Source organism: Plectropomus leopardus, chromosome 19 (genome assembly GCF_008729295.1).
Source record: "Plectropomus leopardus isolate mb chromosome 19, YSFRI_Pleo_2.0, whole genome shotgun sequence".
In the NCBI taxonomy this organism is placed as follows: Eukaryota; Metazoa; Chordata; class Actinopteri; order Perciformes; family Serranidae; genus Plectropomus; species Plectropomus leopardus.
Genome location: NC_056481.1, coordinates 11899473 through 11921206, shown reverse-complemented (window position 1 = coordinate 11921206; position 21734 = coordinate 11899473). Strand labels below are relative to the sequence as shown.

General features: G+C 39.8%; 1 protein-coding gene across 4 annotated transcripts in view; it reads right to left on the bottom strand.

The window, feature by feature from the left end:
• The window catches only part of vti1a (vesicle transport through interaction with t-SNAREs 1A), a 143824-nt gene that overhangs the window by 39921 nt on the left and 82169 nt on the right, over positions 1-21734 (bottom strand). For 2 of the 4 annotated variants that reach the window (XM_042507706.1, XM_042507707.1), the window contains 2 exons: positions 15166-15236; positions 9220-9281 (listed from right to left, as the gene is read on the bottom strand). In XM_042507706.1, the coding sequence (XP_042363640.1) occupies positions 9220-9281; positions 15166-15236 (133 nt within the window). Of the gene's footprint in view, positions 1-9208; positions 9282-15165; positions 15237-21734 lie in introns of all 4 variants that reach the window. The other 2 variants (XM_042507708.1, XM_042507709.1) reach the window with 1 other exon arrangement.

Below are 21734 nucleotides of genomic sequence, written 5' to 3'. Positions count from 1 at the left end.
TTTGTGCTAACATGGTGTAAAATCTCATGTCATCATATCTTTATAACTCTGGATGATTCAGAATGATGTGGTATGCCTTTTATAAAAAGTAGAGAGTGAAGGTGAGACCGAAGATGTGCTTGCTTTTAACTATGGCTTTGTGTGCGAGTGATGGCTGCCTCACATATCTTGCGTCTGTTAGGAGTAGGGGTCAACCGGTATTGGTTTTTCAGGGCCGATACCGATTATTAGTAGTTTATGAGACCAATAACAGATATTTGGAGCTGATATGCATTTACAATAAAAATGAAAATCTTTCGGTCAATATTTAGAATTTGGAATACAACAAGCCCCAACACAAAACTTTGCTTAAATGCAAATATTTTATCAAAGCTGAAAGGTTGTTGTTGCTTATAGAATTTCTTGACAATTTTTTGTACTTCAGCTGCCACAATATGCTCACTGTATGTTAGAAAGAGCAAAAACGATCCAAACGACTCCGACATGTCCATGTCCACAGATAAAGAGGTCCATGTGCTTATGCACACATTACACTGAGTTTCGGATTATGCAGTCAGTACGCTCATGACAGCAACTGCATAGTTTGAAATTTGAGAAGTCGACAAGAGCAGCTGATGAAATTTACATTATAACACTGACCAACGCGACAGCATGGATGTAGAAAGTATATATTTTCCTTTAGAAAGTTATTTTTGCTTTACTTGCTAAAGCAAATGGTCCTCAAAGCCCAGCGAGGACTTCCAGCATTACTTACATGTCTGCCAACAGTATCAATTACCACTATCAACACCAAATACCTTAACAGGCTAACATGCTGTCATTAATCCACTGAACATAACCATAATGTGCATGCATGCACATACACACAACAGCTGCGCTCATCTCGACATGTATAAAGTTTAGCTAGGGGTTGCCGTGAGGCCATATACGATTCATGCTTTGGCACTTTGCTCCTTTGCCAGAATAAAAACAGACTGGACATAAAAAGCACAGAATGCTTCCCTGGAGGGGGCAGAAAAGGCCAGGGATAGGACTGACCCAGAGGGATGAAGCAATATGGGGGTAGGGGGGTTGAGCGGGGTGGTAATGATGCCAGGCTGAACAAATTGCAAAGCAAAGGGAATGTGTTTAAATGGAGTACATGGAATTATCGTGGCAGCAACATGGAGAGGAGATCAGAGAGAGTGGGATCCACTGGGAGCGATCTGCCACTCTCGGGACAGAAAACACGGAGCTCGGCTATGGCTACTGTGATGAGTTCAGCTGTAATACAAAGTAAAATAGAATATAAAATAGGGCAGACATGTCTTACACAGTGCCACAGACATGGAGTAGAGTCCAATATGCTGATAAAACACAGAATAAAAGCGAATATAGGCATGTGCAGACTTTTAATTGCCTGTGATTATAGGTACAACGGTTGAGCTTAGTGCCAGAAACCCTGTCACTGTTCCACTGGCTGACTCTCTCCTGACCCCATCACACTGTGATGACGTCCTCACCCTAAAACAGGGCAACACAAATAAATAAAAGAAAAGAAAACTGTTAAAGGGGAGCAAGAAAAACATCTAAACTGCAATCTGCCCCATCTTTCAGCTTCAATTAAAAGAAAATCAAATCTTTTTGTTCAACTTCATAACAAGACTTCAAGAGGGCCCCAAGACTCCGATCCCACCACAGCTCACTGGTAGAGTTGAAGTCTATTAATTATGTGACCTACATATCCCAGTAGTTAATATTCCAGACAGACGGATAGAGAGGAAGTGCATATATTTGCCAATAATACAGTGAAGAGGCAAAACTTACGGATCTTAGGGAATCAAAAGTTTCCGTCTCCAGATGCTTTTCTGGGGCCATGAACTTTGGTCTCTTGGCTCATGAAATTGTTCTCTAGCTGGTTTATTGGGCCAAGCAAACAAGGAAAAAACTCTCCTGTGTGAAATGAATGCAGGAACCTTTTTTGTTTTTCCTAAGCAAGGATGAGTTCTTTTTTTCCCAGTTAGTCAGATTAAAAGGTTTAATTTCCATTTCAGTTAATGATCAACAGTATAACAGGACTCAGAGGGTTGTTCTTACTATATTTGCCACATGTAACTCCTAAGTTAAATTAAAGGGGTGAACTTGGCCACACATTAAGACAGCTTGTCCAGACACGTCTCAAGAAAGGAAGTTGGTGTCTTGGTAACAGTGCGGCTGCATCAGCCTGTGAGCCACTGCATCATCCTCACCCCAGCTCATGGGCTGATCTCTTAATCAGTGTCCAGAGTGTGCATGAGTCCTCTTCTGAAGGCTGAGGCTCTGTCCGTCCAGCCTGCCCGTCGCTACTGCCAGTCCGAGCCATGAATATGGAGCTGTTCTGTGGCTGGGAGCTTGCTTATGTTTTCTGTCTGATATCTAGGCCCCATTCCCATTTCAAAGGGAGGTCCACCCGGGGCCTTGACTTTTTGATCTGCCTGGCGACTGAGTCGACCACCTGCATGTGGGATCAGCTGCCAGCGAGAGCAGACAACCCCTCTGCTTCAAAATATACATCACCCCCCCTCCCCTCGATTCGTCCTCCCAGCTTCATTGCCCTTCACTGTGCCCCCTCCTTCCGTGAAGCTGCCAGTAGCCCCAGTGGTCCTAACTGGGTCTGGATCTGCATCCCATTCCCAACTGATCTGACCGTGGTGGGTGAGATGCTTGAGATGTTCAGTATAGCAGCAGGAAGGCTCTCGCTACAGTCACAGGGCCATTTTGAATTTACGGGGAGCCATAATGTCAGTTTGCCATGGAAACAACAGACGCCTTATCAAAAGGTCTGTGATACTGATCCACACTGTGAGCTGTAACCCTTCCCAATGCAGATTTTACCAAATCCTTGCATCCAGCTAACTTGATCAACTCGGTGGGTAATGAAGACCAATTACTTGAAAGGAAAATTCACTACACAAAGTTTATGTACATAAATGCTTTGACACGAGTTCAGATGATGACTGTGAGCCTGATCAAGTCTCAAAGACAAAAAATAGCCGGTGGGGATTAAAGTTGGTGGGCTCGGATGTTCTTTATTCTACAGAACTACTGAAAGCTTTGAATTACAACAAATAACCATGCCCCTGGTCTTATTTGGGTACATTCAGTCCCAAACAAATGGAGCAATCTTAGGACATGTTGCTTGATCATGGCAACAAAGACTGCAAAATTAGCGTGTATATGCAGGTTTTTTAAACATGGGAAAACCAACTATAAATCAGCAACTGACTGTTTCGCATTGCCAGTAACACAGAGCCGTGTACAGCAGGTGAGAAGCCTACACCTTATTGTTTTTTTGTTTTTTACTCGTGTGTCACATTTGGTGTCAGAAATACATTAGTAACAAGGTAACAAGGCTAGTAAAAGCAGAAAGCAGCATTTATTACAGTGAAAATATTACAGTGGTCTTTTTTATATCAGTTACTTCCACAATTTCTTTTTCAGACTCAATACCAAATTTTTCTAACGATGTTTGAGCACTTCTAGGATGAAGACAGACAGTATTTTGTGGCACCACATCCCTGCATTGCACCAGTAAGTGGCAGAAACCAGCGCATCAACCCAGGAGTTGTATTCCCGTCCCTGCCAATCACAGCCAATCAGAGCTGGAGCTGATAAATACCCGTAACTACGGCAGACATTTGTCCTGTGTGTGAATGATGATTGTAACCTTTCCATTAAATACAAAGCCAGATCTAAGTTGTTGTTAATGGGGTTTATTGCATTTCCCTAAAACACAAAGTATTTATCATATATCCTATCAGACAAGACATCTAAACTACAAATCTACATATTTTCATTGGGAATGCAACCAATAAAAATAGCTGATAAGGAAATGCTGTAGCAAAAACAATTTCTTTATGGTACAAAGGGACTGGTAGTGGTGCTAAACAGCAACTAAATGAGATGATAATAGATCATTTGATGATCATAGATATTAATATAATATCAGGATTCCCTTTCTGCCTCACTGGGATCACTGTGCCTGTCACGGTATAATTAAAACCCAAAGGATTTCAGAAAATTGAATTAAAAATTAACTAAGAGTGGATGCCCTGGATGCCCACCACTAGACCACTGACATCCACTGAGTAAATGAGGACGGCTGACATGAGACAGAGGCTATGTTTGTGGGACTAGTTATTAACCATGAGCCAGCCAATCAACAGTACCTATACATAGTGTTTTACACTAATTACCCTCATTGGCAGTGATGAGTTTCACAGTCAGAAATTTGTAAAGATTAATTTTCAAACAAAGCAACAGCTATTTGAGATGTGTGTGTCTGAATGTTTTCAACAATAAGTGATATTCGCAGAGTCTTTAAGTTAATTGGCTTTCTTGAACTCTGACAGCTGGCTTAATGAGTGTCTAATTGTTTCTCAGCTGGGGTGAAACCCCAGACCATGAAAACCCTTCAAGAAGAGGTGTGAATTTAAAAGAAACTAAACTAACAATGAGAAAGGCCACTATTTATTCCACAGATCACAATAAATCCCTCCACTTACACACTGAAGTCTATTTGTCTGAACATTGATCAAGGCCAGTGTGTTCATAATGAACTTAAAATTGCTGCAGTATTTATACTATCTGCTCACTACCACAGGTCAGTGTCTAAAATGCTATATTGTATCCTTCTGTATGAAGCCTCTTTACACATCCTCCCAATAAAATACTGGGATAACCTTTTAGAGTTGAAATTTGAGCAGTTTTTGTCTGGTGTTCCCATGTTCTTGACATGTGTTTAAAGGTACACTATGCAGGATTGTCACTCAACACTAAACACTAAACAAACTCACCAATAAAAGTAAAAGCAAACCCTAACCCAGATTCACTCTCATTTGCCATTTTGACATTGCTATATTTGTGTTTTTTCTGCATTGTGTCTCTAGATGCCTGCTGCTTAGAGTCTGGCACCTGGCTGCAACCTTTTTATAAAGTCTGGACTTCACCTGAGTGCTTTGGGTGTACATAAACGTCCCAAAAACAAAAAATAAGAAGAAAATTAAAAAATGCAGACAGAGGACAGAGCCTCTGCAAAAACAATACACTGCCACACACTTCTGAGTCTTAAGTGATGGTGAGAGGGATTACTTTTGTATTGGTTTTTTTTTTTCAGGAAAATCCTGCATAAGATATGTTTAATGTTCAAGTTTGCGAGACAAGTAATGTTGGCATGAATGCTAAACTGTAACCATGTTGTGAATTTAATATGTCAGAGTCCTGGTGCTCCCTGGAATGTCACTGCTTTCATTCACAACACAGCCATACCAGCATTTTGTTGAAATGTTACTCGGTCTTGAGATAGTAAAGATTTCCCTGAACATTGATCCTGGTTCCCATTCACACATGTTCCCATGCAGGGAATGTTCCTGAACATTTCAGGGGTAGACTGCACGTGTGAAAGAGGCTTTATTAATGTGAAAAAATTGTCCAAAGCACTTGGCCTCAAAAATGTAATACTGGCTTCCAAATGTATCTAAATGCTGCACTACCACTATGGGAGAATTTAATTCACTTTTAAAAGACAGAGAAAATAACTCTCTTGGTCAATGTGATTGCTACTCTAATTCCCACTGAAATTGAAAATTGCACATATTAATATATCTGACTGTTCTATGTTGTATTTTAACTGGAGGTTGTGCTTGCTCTTTGTAACATATGACAGTTGTATTTCTCAGCTTGTATTTATTGTTGTATGTTACTATGTTTTATGCTGTCCTCTTGGAAAAGAGATTTTAAATCTTAGTGAGTCTTTTACCAGATTAAAGGATATATTTACTACAACAAAAAGCATCACAAAACTGAAATTACTACCACAGGGCTGCATGCCTCTGCACAGCAGTCAAGTTGGGTTATGGTTTCCATCCCTCACTGTGAAAACCTAGATGTGTCACACACATCTTCCCCCAAAGATTTATACAATCAGCACAGTTTCAAGGTGGGCACCCAAGATTGGCATCATCAATTAGGTATCAGACCAAATGTGTCTGACATTTGACCTTTTATCATAATTAGCATATGAATTCTTGGGTTATGGCCAAAAGCATGTTTTGTGAGGCCACAGCAACCTTTGACCTTCACTATCAAATTCTAATCAGTTCTTTCTTTAGTCCAAGTGGATGTTTGTGCCAAATTTGAGGCAACACCCTCATGGTCTTCTTGAATAAATGCACTTACAAGAATGAGACTGAGACAAGGTCACAGTGACCTTGACCTTTGACCCCCCAAAATCATATCAGTTCATCCCTGAGTCCAAGTTAATGTTTGTGCCAAATCTGAAAAAAATCCCTCATGGAGTTTTTGAGATACTGCGTTCATGAGAAAGGGACAGACAGATGAATAACATAATGTCCCTGGCCACAGCTATCACTGGCAAAGAGGCATAAAAAGATTAAACAAAACATTACGTGTTTTTCATTCTTTGCATGAGTATTAGAGGTTATAACAGAAAAAGAAAAGGTTGTCTTCACTCTCTCACCTATTTGTAAAAGTCCTTTACTTACTCCTGGTGGACATAAAGCAATACACTACTTCTATAGCTTAGACAAGCAAGTGGAGAATGACAAAGCAACCACCCCCCAACCCTAACAGCAGTGTAAAGAAACTACAATTGCTCTGACATCGTACACAAATAAACAATTAATCAAAAGGCAGAAAACCAGGGGAGCAAATAATGAAATGAATGGGGAAATGAGGACGAATTGCCTAAAAGGGGGTGGGGGGTGATATATCATTGAACCATCCCGAACTTACTTTTCGCTCTCAGTTCTCAATCTCTGGTTATAAATGATTTCAGATTTGACGTTTCTACTCCACAACCTCACAACAAAACACACTTTGTTTTATTCAAACAGCTAACAAATGAAAAGAAAAAAAAAAGACTTTTTGTTAAAGAATGACGGGGGGTTGTATGTTGTGCTGCTCCCATCAAGCAGAAAGGCGGGCGGTAGTCGAAGGGGCTCGCAGTCGGGCCCCACTTTGGAAGGCCCTCATAAATCCTGATTTGAGCGGGGCGCTAACCAGAGGAGGAAAGACACGTCAAGAGAGGAGGCTGGAGAGAAGGAGGAGGGGTGGCAGCTTGCCTCTTAAAATGCTACGTCTGATTAAGTCTTCCCATTAGGTGACAGCTGAACTTTAACATTAATATGATAATATTGAAATAAGTGTGTTATTTACTTCGGCACCAGAGGGGGGTGGAGGGAAGAAAAGAGAGAAGGAGGAGGGAATGATGAATGATTTCTGGACAGCTTTGGGTGACATGCCAGGCGAGCTGACCCCCCCGCGATCCTCCTCCTCCTCTTCCCATAATCAGACTTGACAAAATGGAGACATATGCAGAAATATTGGTTACAGTCGGCGTCACAGCCCTTCTCAGGCCTTCCCTCTCTAGTAACTGCTGGCCGCCCTGTGAGCCGCCCTCCAAATTGTCTGCGGGCACTGAAGCATCTATTTCAATTGGCACTTCCTTCCTGGCCCCAGGATTTTACATTTAGTCGGTGTCATTTACATATTACTCTTAATCAAAATCCACAGTGGGCGACAGGGAGAAAAAAAAAACAAGAAAGAGGGAGCGAGAAACAAAACCGTGGCGTCACGGTTCAGGGGTAGGCACACAGGCACTTTATAAAATGGAGATGTGACAAGACATTACGGTGTGTTTGTGTGTGTGTGTGTGTGTGTGTGTGTGTGCGTGTGCGAGTGTGACACTGTGCACATGTGTGATTCAGTTAGGTGGCGGGTGCATAAGATAATGCAAGGACTATTGAAATATTTGCGTGTGAATGCTGTGTTTGTGTGATTGTTGGGGACTGCCTCGTGCATGAACTAGCAAGCGAGAAAGACAAAGACAGCGAGTTGGATACGGGCTGTAAGTGCATTTTGTGAAAAACAAAGGCGAAGAGAAGAAAAGAATGGAGACGTGTACAGTGCGCACTTGCCTTTTACAGCATTTTTCTGCAAGATGCAGTACTGGGCTACTCTTTTCTCTCACTCTACCCAGCCACTTAACAACAATACCACTGCATATAAGAGAATAGGCATTCATACTGTTTGTTTGTGTAGTTCAGACATACAGTAAGTGTCATATTGATGGAACATACTAATCAAAATAGTTACAAAGAAAAATCAAAGAAAACACAACCCCCAAATTTATGTAATTAGGATGTCATGAGAACTGATAATTCAGAACCAAGTCAGGGCAAAATTCTAAAAAAAAAAAAGTTGTTTGTTTTTCATCAGTACCAAAGGTACCGGAGATACAATTCTTCGAGAAGAGAAACGCCCACCAATACGGAAGAACGACAACATGAGGAAGATGTCGACAAGTGCAGTTTCAGCAGCAGCAACAGCTCCGCTTCGACTTGTTGAAAAGAAAAGCATTTTTTTTTTCCGAGGCCATCTTATTTTGTTATTTATGTGAAACGTTAACGTACAGTAGCACATCTACACTATGTTATAAAAAGCTGCAGCGTGACAAGGCGCTGAGCATCTATTCTGCACTGACCGCTGCATGTTTGCCATTTTTTGCGTGTTTACGAGAAAATTTTAAACTTTGGGTAAAAACAACGCAGCTGCATGTCACTGTCACATTTTAGCCAGCCGGCCATTCTTAGCAGAGGAAGGGCTGGAAAAATAGCCTACAAACAAGATCAACATCTTACATCGGAGGAGAAATACTGTATGCTCTTATACTGTAGCCTATATACTAATATATGTTTCCTCACCCACAAAATCTCATGAACCTGCTTAGATTAGTACTTTGCGTTCCAGGTGATTATCAGGAGTAACTGAATAAAATTTAACAAATTCATTAATTTAATTGAAATATTTTTAATAAAGAAGTATATGTTTTAAGTAGATGCTATCGGATTGGGCATTGAGAATCATGGAATTTCACTGGCATCGACTACTTAATTTCTGTTAGTGTGACATGCCTAAGATCACTAAAAATCTCAGTTGTTTCTTGTGGAGTAATTGTTCATCTATCTATTGACGTGTTTGTTTTTTTTATCCTTCCCTACCTGTGTGTTCTGAAACACAATGCAATGCAATGTGGGCAACAGTGACACAGTGTTTCAGACTAATCATGAAGGGAAAGATGGATATAGTTGAGCTTATTATAAACGATGATGACTTGGAGTAAGCTCACAGCACAGGTACTCACAGAGAGGTGCAGAAACAAGGTCCGTACCTGCCTCTTACCTTCTCAGCATGCCTGTGAGGATACGAGAACTCTTGCCCAGGTTGGCGTCCGTTTCTCTCAGCTGGGGGGACAAAAGAGGTGAAAGACATATTAGTTTGCATTCTGATTCAGCAACTCAAAAGGTTCTTTAACAGTCTATGAGGGGGGTAAACTTAAAGAAATGCCTACTGTTATTGAAATCTTTTAACAACTGCTAAGCTCATTGTACAATTAAAAGTAAGGGATAAAGGAAGGTAATTTCTTTCAGAAAAGTTGATTGATGCGTTTATTTTAAGCTGACTGGACTACTGTCACGCACTTTATACACGCCTCCTAAAATACAGCATTGAGAGACTCCCGCTCATCCAAGAGGAGAGAGAACATAAAACCAGTTTTAGCTTCTCTCCACTGGCTTTCTGCGACTTTTAGAATTGATTTCAAGGTCCTACTCCCTGTATACAAAGCTCTAAATTGGGCTCAGACCAAACTACATTGCTAACCCCCTTGTTAACTGTTTACCTTCGCGAACACTGCAATCATCTACTGTTGGTTTATCGGAAGTTCCCAGCAACAGGCAAAAGAAAATTGGGGATGAAGCTTTTGTCAATTAAGCTCCAAAGCTTATTTAACACATTATTTATAGATATAGGTGAAGCAGCTCACAAAAAAGAAAGCTAAAAACATATCTGTCCACTCAAGTCTTTAACTGCCTCTGACTATCTAAAACTCTTGTTTGTTTGTATCTTAATTTAAGGTTTTATCAAATGATTTTATGATTTTAAAGACCTATTCAATGTTTTAAAACTGTTTTTAAAATATCCTTTTACGCTGAATTGCCTTCCTGGCCTGTTTTATGTTTATTCTGTCTGTTTTTATGTGAAGAACATATAATGCCCTTATTGTACAGCACATTGTAATGCATTTGTTGTATGAAAGGTGCTTTATAGAGAAAGTTTATTATTATAATTATTATTATCACATAATTGAGAACAATAGCAATGAAGACACTGCATCTTATATCAGCAGAGACTGATGGATTAATGGCGAGGGGACCTACTACATTTACGTACAAATTTCTTGCCAACAACATTTAATTGCTGAAAAAGTGTGAAAAGTCCTCACAATTATTACAGTAGTGCTGTAAGCTTGTGCAAGGCTAGACTGTTGCACAGCCTGGTACTGCTGGCCTTAAGGCAAAGTACCTTGCTCAAGGGCAATTTGAGAAGGCACCTCTAAAGTTTGACACTCTCTCCTTCCACCTAAAGTTGTTGGTTACAAGCAAGAGAGATGAATCAGAGAACCTTTGATAAGAAGCTTGCCTCTTATTTTACCTTTAGGTTACTGGTTCACCTGTCTGGAGACACCCTCCTCTTTAAACATACTTTTAGATCCACTTTAAAGAGCAGCAAGATTTACCCAAACAATAATTTTAACACACATGCCTTTCTTAGATGTTTTTTTGAGAATCTCTGTACTTTAAACAAGTACTTCCCACTTAAAGGAGATGTCACTCTAACAGCTTTCTGCTCATCTTTGCTGCAAAGCAAACATTAGAATGGTGTAGACAAATGAGTGAGAAGGGTCCTTTACTGTTAATGTACATAGGAAGCACAGGGAGTCCTTGAAAGCACACTTGAAATAATGAACATGGCCATTCAGGGCTAATTGCCTTGGATATTTTCCTTTCTCTCGCTCCATCTTCTCCTTTTTCTTTCTCTCTGCCTTTTTTCCCTCCGGGGTCACAAAGATGTTTTCATTCATTCCTCTTTATCAGGTGTGGAGACTTTCACTGGGAAAAGGGAACTGGCAGAGATGTTGCCAACAAGGTGTGAGTGCGACTAAAAAAAAAAAAAAAAATGCTGACACCGCACTGAGTGAGCTGCCACTAACGTCTACCTGTAGTCGCATTTCTAGAGGATGATGAGGGAGTGTGGAGAAGAATTTTTGCAGAGAGGTTCTCTCAGGAGTCAGCAGGGAGTCATTCATCCTCATCTCTCTGAGATAATAACTGCTTTCCCAATAAAGCCACTCTCACTCAGTGTGTTTTCATCAGTGTATTACACTGGAGCCTATTCTATTTTTAATTCCCCACTTTCACATCTCTTCTTCCAACCTTTCTCTTCTCTACAGTGGTTCCAGCATCACTCTTTTTCCTGTTTGTTCTGGCTCATCTTGCAGTCATCTCTCTTGCCTGCGATTCGCCCTCTCTTCCCGCCCCTCCTTTACTGCTACTTTTTTCCTCTTCTTCCATCCATCCTTCCTTCCCTCTGGCAGCCTGGGTTGGTGCGATGCAGGTTGCGAGAGCCAAGGATACATGTGGTACAGGGTAGGAGGTGGGGGACCTGGGGTATGGGCCCTCTGGCAAAGACAACAAGTCCTGCAGTTGCCTGATGTCTGCCTCTACCCACAGATCTGTCCCCTAGATACTTCACACTTTCTCCCAAAATACATCTCTCTGAATCATTCCTTCTTTCCATTCCTCCCTCCCTCTCTCTCTCTCTCTCTCTCTCTCCACAACCTCTCCAAATCTCATGCTTCCCTCCTTAACCTGAAATGGAAAGCAACTGAAATTTTAGTGTCTAAAATTAACTGTGGTTGCCTATATGAAAAGAGGACGTTGTTGTTATTTTTTTCATTTTTAATGTACGGCTCCATGACAGAACATTTTCCAAGGACATCCTCGGCCCAGCATTAAAATACACACATATACTTTACTATTATTTCCATATCAAGCTAATGTGTGTGTAAAATTCAAATATTTAAAATATTCAAAAATTCAAATTCTCTGATCCACATCCTTTTAATCTGTAGTGCCAAAAGGCTTTCGGTAAAGAAAAAAGTTTTACCTTACAAACCAAATCCTTTTACATTAATAATGAGCTCTCAACTGATTTTTTCCCAGGAAATACATATTCCATTACTTAAAATTATTAGCTATTAAATGTTTTGACTTTTGCTTTGCAACGTTTCAGACCCTGACTGAAAATACACTGGGCCTGCAAAGCCATCCTCCATATCACGAGGGGTTCCTAAATCAGCTTAGCCAGTCTCTGAAAATCCCCATGAAGTCAGTCTTGCTGTTATCTTGCTCTTAGTCTATATAGCCTATTTATTTATTATCTATAAGTCTATATATTGTATTTATTTATTTGACGCTGCTTGCAGTGAGGGTTCGGGATGCATATAAAACCAAGAATATTATTTTATTTTTATTTCTTATATTTAGTTACTCATTTTGTCATGTCGCATCAAAGCTTTTTTGTTCTGTGCTGTATATGAAAAATGTAATAAATATATTCTTAATTCATTCATACATTGTTAGGTATTGTAAATATTGTCACTGAAGTTAAAGCTTGTTGTGGCCTGTCTGGTTAGTTAAGGGGGAAAAAAAAAACTAAAGCCATCAGAAACAGTTTATTGCTAGGTAGGTTTTCACATATATGAAATTTAACTTGGGGATTTGTTGCAAAACAATACACAGTCCAAAAGTATAAAGACATAAAATAAATTAAGGAAAGGAAAAAACTGTACATGGGAACACATAAGATTACGTAAAAATATATCTGTTATTTAAGTGACTGTTTTTAAGTCTAAAGTCCTGTAGGAATGTGCAAGTTATTGTCCAGGGGATGTTTGAGCTCACACCATGTGTTTTAGTGATAAAATATAAGCAAGAGAAGAGAAAGTAGGGACGTGCTCTAATGCTTAACACCGGGAGTGGAGTTTGTGTCAGTGTGGGTCATGGGCCTTGTTGAAGAGTCCAGCTACAATTGGGAAGAAACTGTTTTTGTGACAGGAGGTTTCTGCTCCTGATTGGCCACAACCTCCTTTCAGAGGGGAGTGGTTCGAGTAGACTACAGCGTTGAGGTGACCTTAAATTATTTAATTTATAGTGCTTAAATTTGTGACTACAGATAGATGCCTAAACAATGCAAAGATTACGGTATATGAGCAAAAGATGTATGATTAATAGAGAAGAGAAAGGAAAAATGTGGCAACCTAATAGCAAGATTTTATTTGTTTGAAGGCGAGAATTATTCATTTGGGGGCGAAAAAATGAATAATTTAGCTTCACAAATAGCTTTTTTTATTCCCCAAAATTAGTCATTCATACCCTCAAATTAATAGTTTTATGTCGTGGAATTATTGATACAAGGATATAAATACTAATTTTAGTGAATAAATACTTATTTGTTTCCCCTGCTACCTGTCAGCGTCTGTATGAGCTCGCCTGGAGAACTGTTAAATCACATTCTTCAATCCACTGAGTGGTTCAGAGTTTACTGAGTGTACTGCTTTGACCCAGTGTTGAAACCCTCCATTGACTTCTTTTTGTACCATAAAAGAAAAACAAAAGGCCACACCCCCTGCTGGGCATAGGGCTTTGTGTATGTGTGTGTGCTTGTATGTGTACAATAATGTGTGTGTGTTTGATTGTTCTTGTGTTGGCATTTATGCTAAAACTATACCTCCTTCACCTTCTTTTGGATGCAAAAGAAAAATGTTAACCTGCCCTTCTATCCTGTGTCTTTACATCTTCATTTCTTTTTACTTCACTTTTGCCCCACAAACTGCCTTTAAAGCCCTCTGAGTGTGTGTGTGCATGTGTCTACATGTGGTTGGGGGGGGGGGGGTTGAGCAAAGAAGACTCATGGGAAGGACGGAGTGAGAGAAAGCAAAAGAAAGAGAGCAGGTACTCTCAGTAGACACTGTGGACCGTTTTTGAAAGGAGATGTTTGATTTCCTTTGAAATCGCCTGTGCAAGGCCCGCTGCCATGTTGTGGTCTTTAAGCATTCTGCGTTGAGGGTGCCGTCAGGGCCGGGCCCCCTTCCTGTGTTTGGTCTTTTCTGTCTCTGCCTACCTGTCTGTAAAGCTGGTTGTTTGTAAGGAGGGGCATTGGTAGGAATTGGAGGGTTGGTGCGTGTGTGTGTGTGTGTGGGTGTGTGTGGTGTGTGTGTGTGTGTGTGTGTGTGTGTGTGTGTGTGGTGTGTGTTTGTGGGTGGGGGGGTGGGGGTGGGGGGGTGTTCTCTGAGGGAAAGTGGGAAGGAGAGGGGGAAACTGGAGAAAGGTGCTGAGAGGTAAAGGAGGGTAGGTGAGGAAGGATGGCAGCTGGCACAGTTATCCCCATTCAGGTGAGAGGAAGAAAGCGGGAAAATCCTGCAATATACAGCCACAAGCATTTACTACATGTGATGTGGCAGGGTAAGCTCAACATTATACTTCTTCTCTTGTTTTTGGAAGAATCAAGCCAATTTGCTCAGGTTTTAAAAGGCTAACTAAATGGTTAATACAATTCTGCTAACTCTGAATGCACAAGTGTGAGCATACCTGCAACCCGTTGGTCAGAATAAATGTCGGCATTGTACATTTCTGCTAATGAACAATATGTAATATTTGTACATTATTTGGGGCATTATGTTGAAACTTAACATTTCTTTTCATTTTAAATATGCTGCTGTTAACGTGTGGTTATATTCAAGGTACAAAAACCACTGAGTAAAGATCCTGTTTTGACTTACCCATTTGTGGTGCAATCACAAATGGAAGTGTACATGTCTCATTAAAAAATAATCACTGTTTTTGTTTGTTGGTCTCAAAAAGTGGTCTGCAGCTTGGCAACTGTCTCACCTTGGCGTCACGCTGCCCGCCATCCCCTCCATCTTCAAATAACAAAGCCAGCTCATATACCATATCACTTTAGAAATGCTGATACAATACATATGCCATGTACGAATGTAACAAATCTGTGGTTGGCAGAAATGTACAAAACCAACATTTTCTTCTTGCAACTAGGCTGACACTCAAGACAGTGTGTGTGCCATGTTTGTGTGTGTTTACTGCAAACCGTGCAGAGGGTGGTGAATGTTGTCGATGTTGCTAACCAGCTGTAACACCTTTTACAGCCTCACAAACACTTGCTAGAATGGACAGATGGGTGTGTGCAGGTGGGCATGTGCGTACTCACCCTTTCTCTGGCTCTTTGGATCTTCTCACGGTCACTGTGCAGGTTGGAAAGAATCTCCTGCCCCACTTGCTCTGTAAGAAAAGCAGATGCAGTGTGAGAGGAGATGTGTGTCTGACATTTGCAAAATGGAATGTAAACAAACAAAAAAAGAATGGAAAATGGATTCACTTGCACATGCAAAAATGTCATATCCAAATTGTTGGGATGACCATAACATGGCAAAATGTGGAACAATCTCAACAGTATAAAACACTTCATTCCAGGGCTGGGCAATATGGTTTATAAATTATACTGAAATATTTTTAGGCTGTATTGCAACACACGATATAAATATCGATATTCTAAAAAGTTTATAAAGTAGTCATACTATAGTTAAATAAAGTACTGTTATAATAAAGCTAAATAAAATGCTCTTATAATAATATGTAATAAAAGAGTGTAACTAAACAAAAAAATAAGTGCTGTTTTCATAAAGTACTACTATAATAAAGTTAAGTGAGTACAGTTAAAACAAAAGTTATAATATTGTTTATCAAGTACTATTATAGTACAGTTTAAAATAGAACTGTTAAAACAAATGTTAAAGTGCTGTTATAAAAACGTTTAATAAAGTAATATATTTAAGTTTTAAAAAACACTACTACAATAAGTAAAGTGCAAGTAAAGTTTGATAAAAGAGTGTTACAATAAAGGTGCTTACAATATCAAAATGTGCTTCCGTCTAAGTGGACTCTGTATTGAGTGTTTTCATCGTGAAGTTTCATTTCAGTCAAATTGCATAACCGCAGCTAACAGCACTTTCTGAACCAAACAGCTGAACGACGGCGGACAAGAAATGTAGTGCCAGAGGAAAAGACAGTGTGACAGTGAGGTAAGGCGCTGAAAATACTATAAATAAAGTGTCCACATACACTGATATTGATTTTTTAGGTAAGAGGTTTAAACACATTTTGATACCAACCCCTGTGGGGTGCACGCCTTGTCTGTTTCTACAAACCAGGAGCAAGCCAACCGCCAGCTACAGTATGTAATACACTGACCGTACAGAAGTATCTCATACAGCCCCACTTCAAAAATCCAGAACTATTACTTTAAGTGTTGATGTTTTTGCTTTTAACTTGAAGCTTCAGGTCAACAGTTAGCTGTTGGCAAAAAGTTAAACCGTCACTGCTGTACCGTTAACTGTGAGGATTTATTCACTGTGAGCGGGAAACAAACTAACAGCTCTCCAGTTCAAATATTTATAATATTTGCAAGTTCCACTGGTGCCCCATGGTCAGAAAAAGTGACTATAAAGTGAGGGTCTGGAGTCTTGTAGACGCAAAAACACTCCTCACCTGCTTATACAATTGCCCAATGATAATTTTATATTTCCCACATGAAACAAGCCATAATTCGCTGAGTACAATTGATATATATATATCTATATATATATAAAATGAACGTGGGATAATACTTTTTTAACCTGGATTCCCTCTTTTTTTTAATGCAATGAACATTCTGCATGCAGTCACTGCACAAAATGTTGTACATTAACTGTAGAGTGTACAGAGACAACACTGTCTAGAGAGAGTGTCAGGCGGGCAGATAGCAGAATATTGTAGCAATGGGAAGTGTTTTTTTGAAGCCTTCTTAAAATGCTGAAGTAAATAGACAACAAGTTCTAGACAACAATACCCCAGCATCCAGCTTGCCAGTGGGGTCCACTCAGCCAATGCAATATTCATTAAGCCATTCTTTTTAAATGCCTCTTTGTCAGTTGTAGATGTAAACACATTAACGCACAGTTATAAAACATCCCCGACAAGGCACCTGACAAGCTTGTCAGTGGTCACTGTCATTTTCCTGTCCCTTGGGTTGGGGACGAGAAAAGAAAGCAAGAAAAAAAAAAAAAAAGAGATAAACCAAATAAGCTGCCCCCCCAAACAAAAAAACCCACCGCTGCCATCAATGTAACCATACTGCTACAGCATTAGCGTTTAAAAATGAGGGAGGCTGAGGATGAATCAGGGAAAAAAAGGAAAAGAAGTGAAGAATCTTTGCATGGATCAAAGACAGGCTTTCAAGCGCACCAAACAAATCCGGAATAAACAACGCAGTTGCTGACTGTATTACACTACACAGGTGCCGCACACCAAAGGGCCCACGTGCTGAGCGCCTGTTTGGGGGGAGCAGTGCAAAAATGGGCTACATCTGGCAGCTAAACAAGAGAAGAGAGAGCGAGAGAAATAGAGAGAATGATAGAGAGAGAGAGACAGAGAGAGGGGATCAGGGAAAAGTACAAAAAAGGGAGAGCACTGTCAAATGAACGTCGTTCGTCTCCCATTCATCCCGTCCCTTTTACCCCCCTACACTGTAAGTGACTCAAATGTGTCTCTTCCTGCCTTCATTAATTTCTAATCTGGGACGAGACAGATTGAAGGATACCCAGATTAAACAGTGCAGTCAGACAGTCACATGTGACAAATAGGGCAGATTAAAAGACTGAGTGCAGGTATTAATAACCATAAAAATACAAGCCCTCCCCCGTCCCCATTGGAGAAGAACAAGGCATAAACAGGAAGGGAGCTGTTGCAGAAATCTTCTGTTAAAGAGACAAATAAGCACATCTATCCATCTCTGTCAAGGCTGCAGCTTTTTTTCTTAAATAAATGAGTGTGACAAGGACTGCAGCAGCAGAGGGTTTTTTTTGACTGAAAGTGCATTATTGGAAAGGTTTGTAAAAGATGGATGAGGTAGCAGGAGAAAAGGCCTCCGATGATAGCTTAGCCTGAGCACCGAGCAATCTTCACACTCACTCTGTTGAGGTACGTTTTGAAAGACAAGCATGGTTTCGTGAATGTTTAGGTAACAAAGAAAACCATTAAAAAAAAGAAGTGATGAACGGCCTTGCCGAAAAAGATACTTTTCAATGGATAAGAATGGAACCACGCTGGAATCAGGTTTCTGTCTATTGAGAGCAGAGTGTTCATGCTATCTAAAGAATGATATGACACCAAGGTTTTCAGTTGTGCTCTATACTGACAGGTCGCACAGACTGTCCACATGCGAAAGGTTGCCACTAAAAATTGTGATGGCTGCTAAAGAAAAATTGGGACAATAAGTTTTTTCGCTACAATGCAAAACCTTGATCAAGACAGAGACTTGTCTACACTCTAGAGAAAAACACACTTGCTCATAAAATGTTTATATTGATGGATGAATAACTAATTGTATGACACTGAAGATACCACATCTCCTCGAACCCAGCATTGTCAATAGATCTATAAGGGTTGATTAACATTTTTTTTAAATAAAAAAAAAAAGCTTAATCATAGCTTGTTAAAAACATTTTCCTTGGCTGTGTGGATAATAAGGTCTTTCCACAGTCCTCCAAAATCTCACATTATTCCCAGAAAGGAATGATGAGAGATTTCCCCCCTCCCAACCAAACTGAGCCATTAGAGGTGGACACCATGTCTCCCATGGGAATGCACAGTGTTTATTGTCTTTATCATGTATCTTCTCTTACATTACTCATGCTCTGGCATGTATCTACATTTCCATTCATCTTATTTAAGTCATGCTGTCCACTGGTTTGTGTAAAACATCATTAGTTACTGGGAAAAAGAAGTTGCTGGGCAACAAATGGCGCAAAATATTGAGTTAAAATCAAAAAATTGAATGACGAAGAATAACGAAAGAAGGCGACTATTCGCTCAACATCATGCATCATTTCATCGTCGTAATAATCATACACTAGATCTAGACAAGCCTTCCACTCCCAAAACTGTCAACACATTTCTGAAAAGTACAGTGAACCTGTCCCTCCAGTAGTAATATCTTAACTCATGTTGATGTGGGAATATTTTTGGTAGTTGCTGACCTTAACAGAACAGTTACTGCAAAATGACCTTTTGTATTACATGTCTTGAATTTGTGAAAAAAAACAAAAACTTTTGCCTTTACAAATGCCTTTACTGTACTGTGAATGAAGAATCCAAAAAAATGCGTTTGTGCAATACTTCCCAAACAAATGCAGTTTTAATAAAACATAACACTTTAAAAGAGTGTAAACAGATGCTTTGATATAGTTTTGCGGTTGTTTAATGCGGCCCGTTTATTTTTATTCATGAAGAATGTCTTTTTTTTTTTTTAATTCTTCATTCGCCCTGGAGGCAAGCATGAAAAACTTTTTCTTCATAAATTCAACACAACACACATTGAGTTTTTCAATATAGTAGTATTAATTTTTTTTATAAAATTATATGTTGATGTGTAAGATTCTGACTTTTAGGATGTCAACATATACAGTATATTCTGCACAAAAAGAAAATAAATATAGAATTTATGACCACAAAAAAATGGGGCCATTACATAAATGTACAGCTGGTAAAACAAAACAGGAGGAGAGAAATAATTTAGTGTTAATGCCTCTGACTTGTTGCTCGTTAGTGTTTAAAATATTCCCCTCCTGTTTAAACGGCTATTAACAATTTAAATAACCCTAGCCCAGAGGCCTTGCTCTGACTCACTTGTTAAAAATCCCCATCCCCAAAGGTCCATTTAACAAGCCCATTATTCCATTACATTACACTCACACCAGCACCAGCGAGCCTTAATTCAACTCATCCCTCTAATGTAACTGTAGAAAAGAATTAGTATAGAAAAGTTAAAGGCGCAAATTAGGTTGAGGGGGAAGTAAAGGCTGGATCAGGAATCAGACACACAACATAACACAGTCCAGCTCTGTTTTATCTCAGTTCAAAACTTCACCGATTTGTATATAATGACACAGTGAACGGAAAATGTATTTACTGGACAATTAATTTTACTAGTGAGAAACAAGCGCCATAAAACGAGCTAAACGGAGTTGGAAAGAAACATTTCTGTCTGCTCTGAGCAACTATTTCGTTATTAGATCAATTGTTAAAAAAAAAAAAAGCCCAGCTTTTTACAGTCCGAGCTCATCTAAAAGATTTTCTGCTTTTCTTAGTCTGATGTGTTAGTAAACTGTATGTCTTTGGTTTGTGTTTTTTTTTTTTCCCAGCGGGCCACACTGTTATTTGGTTGGGTAACCAAAATTCAGATGTCACTGACATTTTACTGGTTTTAAGTTGTGTTAAGTAACCACAATCCAAGCTCTTTCAGATGTCTCATGCCAACTTTATCTTGACATAGAACAATGATTTTTTGTCATAAGGTATAGAGAACAAAACCTAATGTCTGCAAAATATTATAATGATAATGTCCACACAACATCAAATTCCAACATTGTTAGACATTTAAACTACCATCACAATTTTCAGCTAACTGAGGAAAGAGTCTGACATCTTTCTAACAACAAAAGCAAAATGATGACTTTATCCTAAGCTTTATGGAAATTGTGAGGCATTTTCACAACTTTCTGAGACTTTCTGGGAACCAATCGTTAGTTGCAGCACTGAGGTTCAAACAAAGGTTCACATATTTTGCCAGGTGCTGTAAAGAAAAGGCTGAACTGATCATTTATAATTCTGTGTAAAAGGTAAATATCATAAACTCCCTATGTCCCAGCCCAGTCTAGCTTGGGATGACACAGCTCAGAAAGCCAACAACTCTGATACCATCCAAACCTCCACAGCCTTCAACTTTCTCCAGTGCATGGGCACATTTAATTGGAGGCATCATCTATTTTACAGGAGCTGTTTCAGAGCAGTTACACACTGTCTAAGGGCTCTGACTCTCTTTCTGTGTTGCGCTTTTTTTTTTCCAACTTGCTCCCCTCCGTCCCCAGAGCTGAAAGGGTACAAGACCTGACAGTGGTGTGCTCTGAGGCTCAGCACAGCTCCTTTTCATTAAGCAGTTGAGACCACTTTTTGAAGGTTACCACACACACTTGTATCCGGACACAAGCCACACACTCCAACAAACGGGGTATGGAAACCCACGGGAGGGTTGAGGGGAAGCAAGGAGGAGCCTGATAAATGTTAGACCATACATTTTCTCCCTCTTTCACTCTCTCACTCGCTCAAGCTCGCACACACACACACACACAGGTACATACACACACACTCAGTGCAGTCAACTTATATGCCTGTGACTCCCAGGTGAATAAAGTTACCTGTCTTTGTACACTTCCAGAGAAGCTTTTTTTAAGGACTTCTCAAGTCTACAACTGCCTGGTGACATACTTTCATCACCTCCATCAAAGTTGTACCCACACTGGGATGTATTTGTAATGCTGAGCCCACAGGCCATGAGGCTAGCGCCTTCGCACTGAGCTATAGCTCAAAATAAAGAGGTGCCAAGTGCTAGGTCACAGGGGGGGCATGTAGCATCTGGGGGCTCAGCGATGTTATGACAGGTTACTTATAATAATAACTCTATCGCATGTTAATCAGGAACTTTTACTTTGCAGGACAGGCAAAGTAATTAGAGTTAAAGAGATTTCTTGGTCCAATCCCATTTTTTAAAACCTTAATTCTTTGCCCCTTGAAACAGATTTACAAGGAGTATCTGTTGAAATCTTCTCCTGTGAAGTGGGACAACCCTTTAAGACCCTGATACAACATCAGTAGCCTTTCATAGCCTTTACGTAAATAAAACTG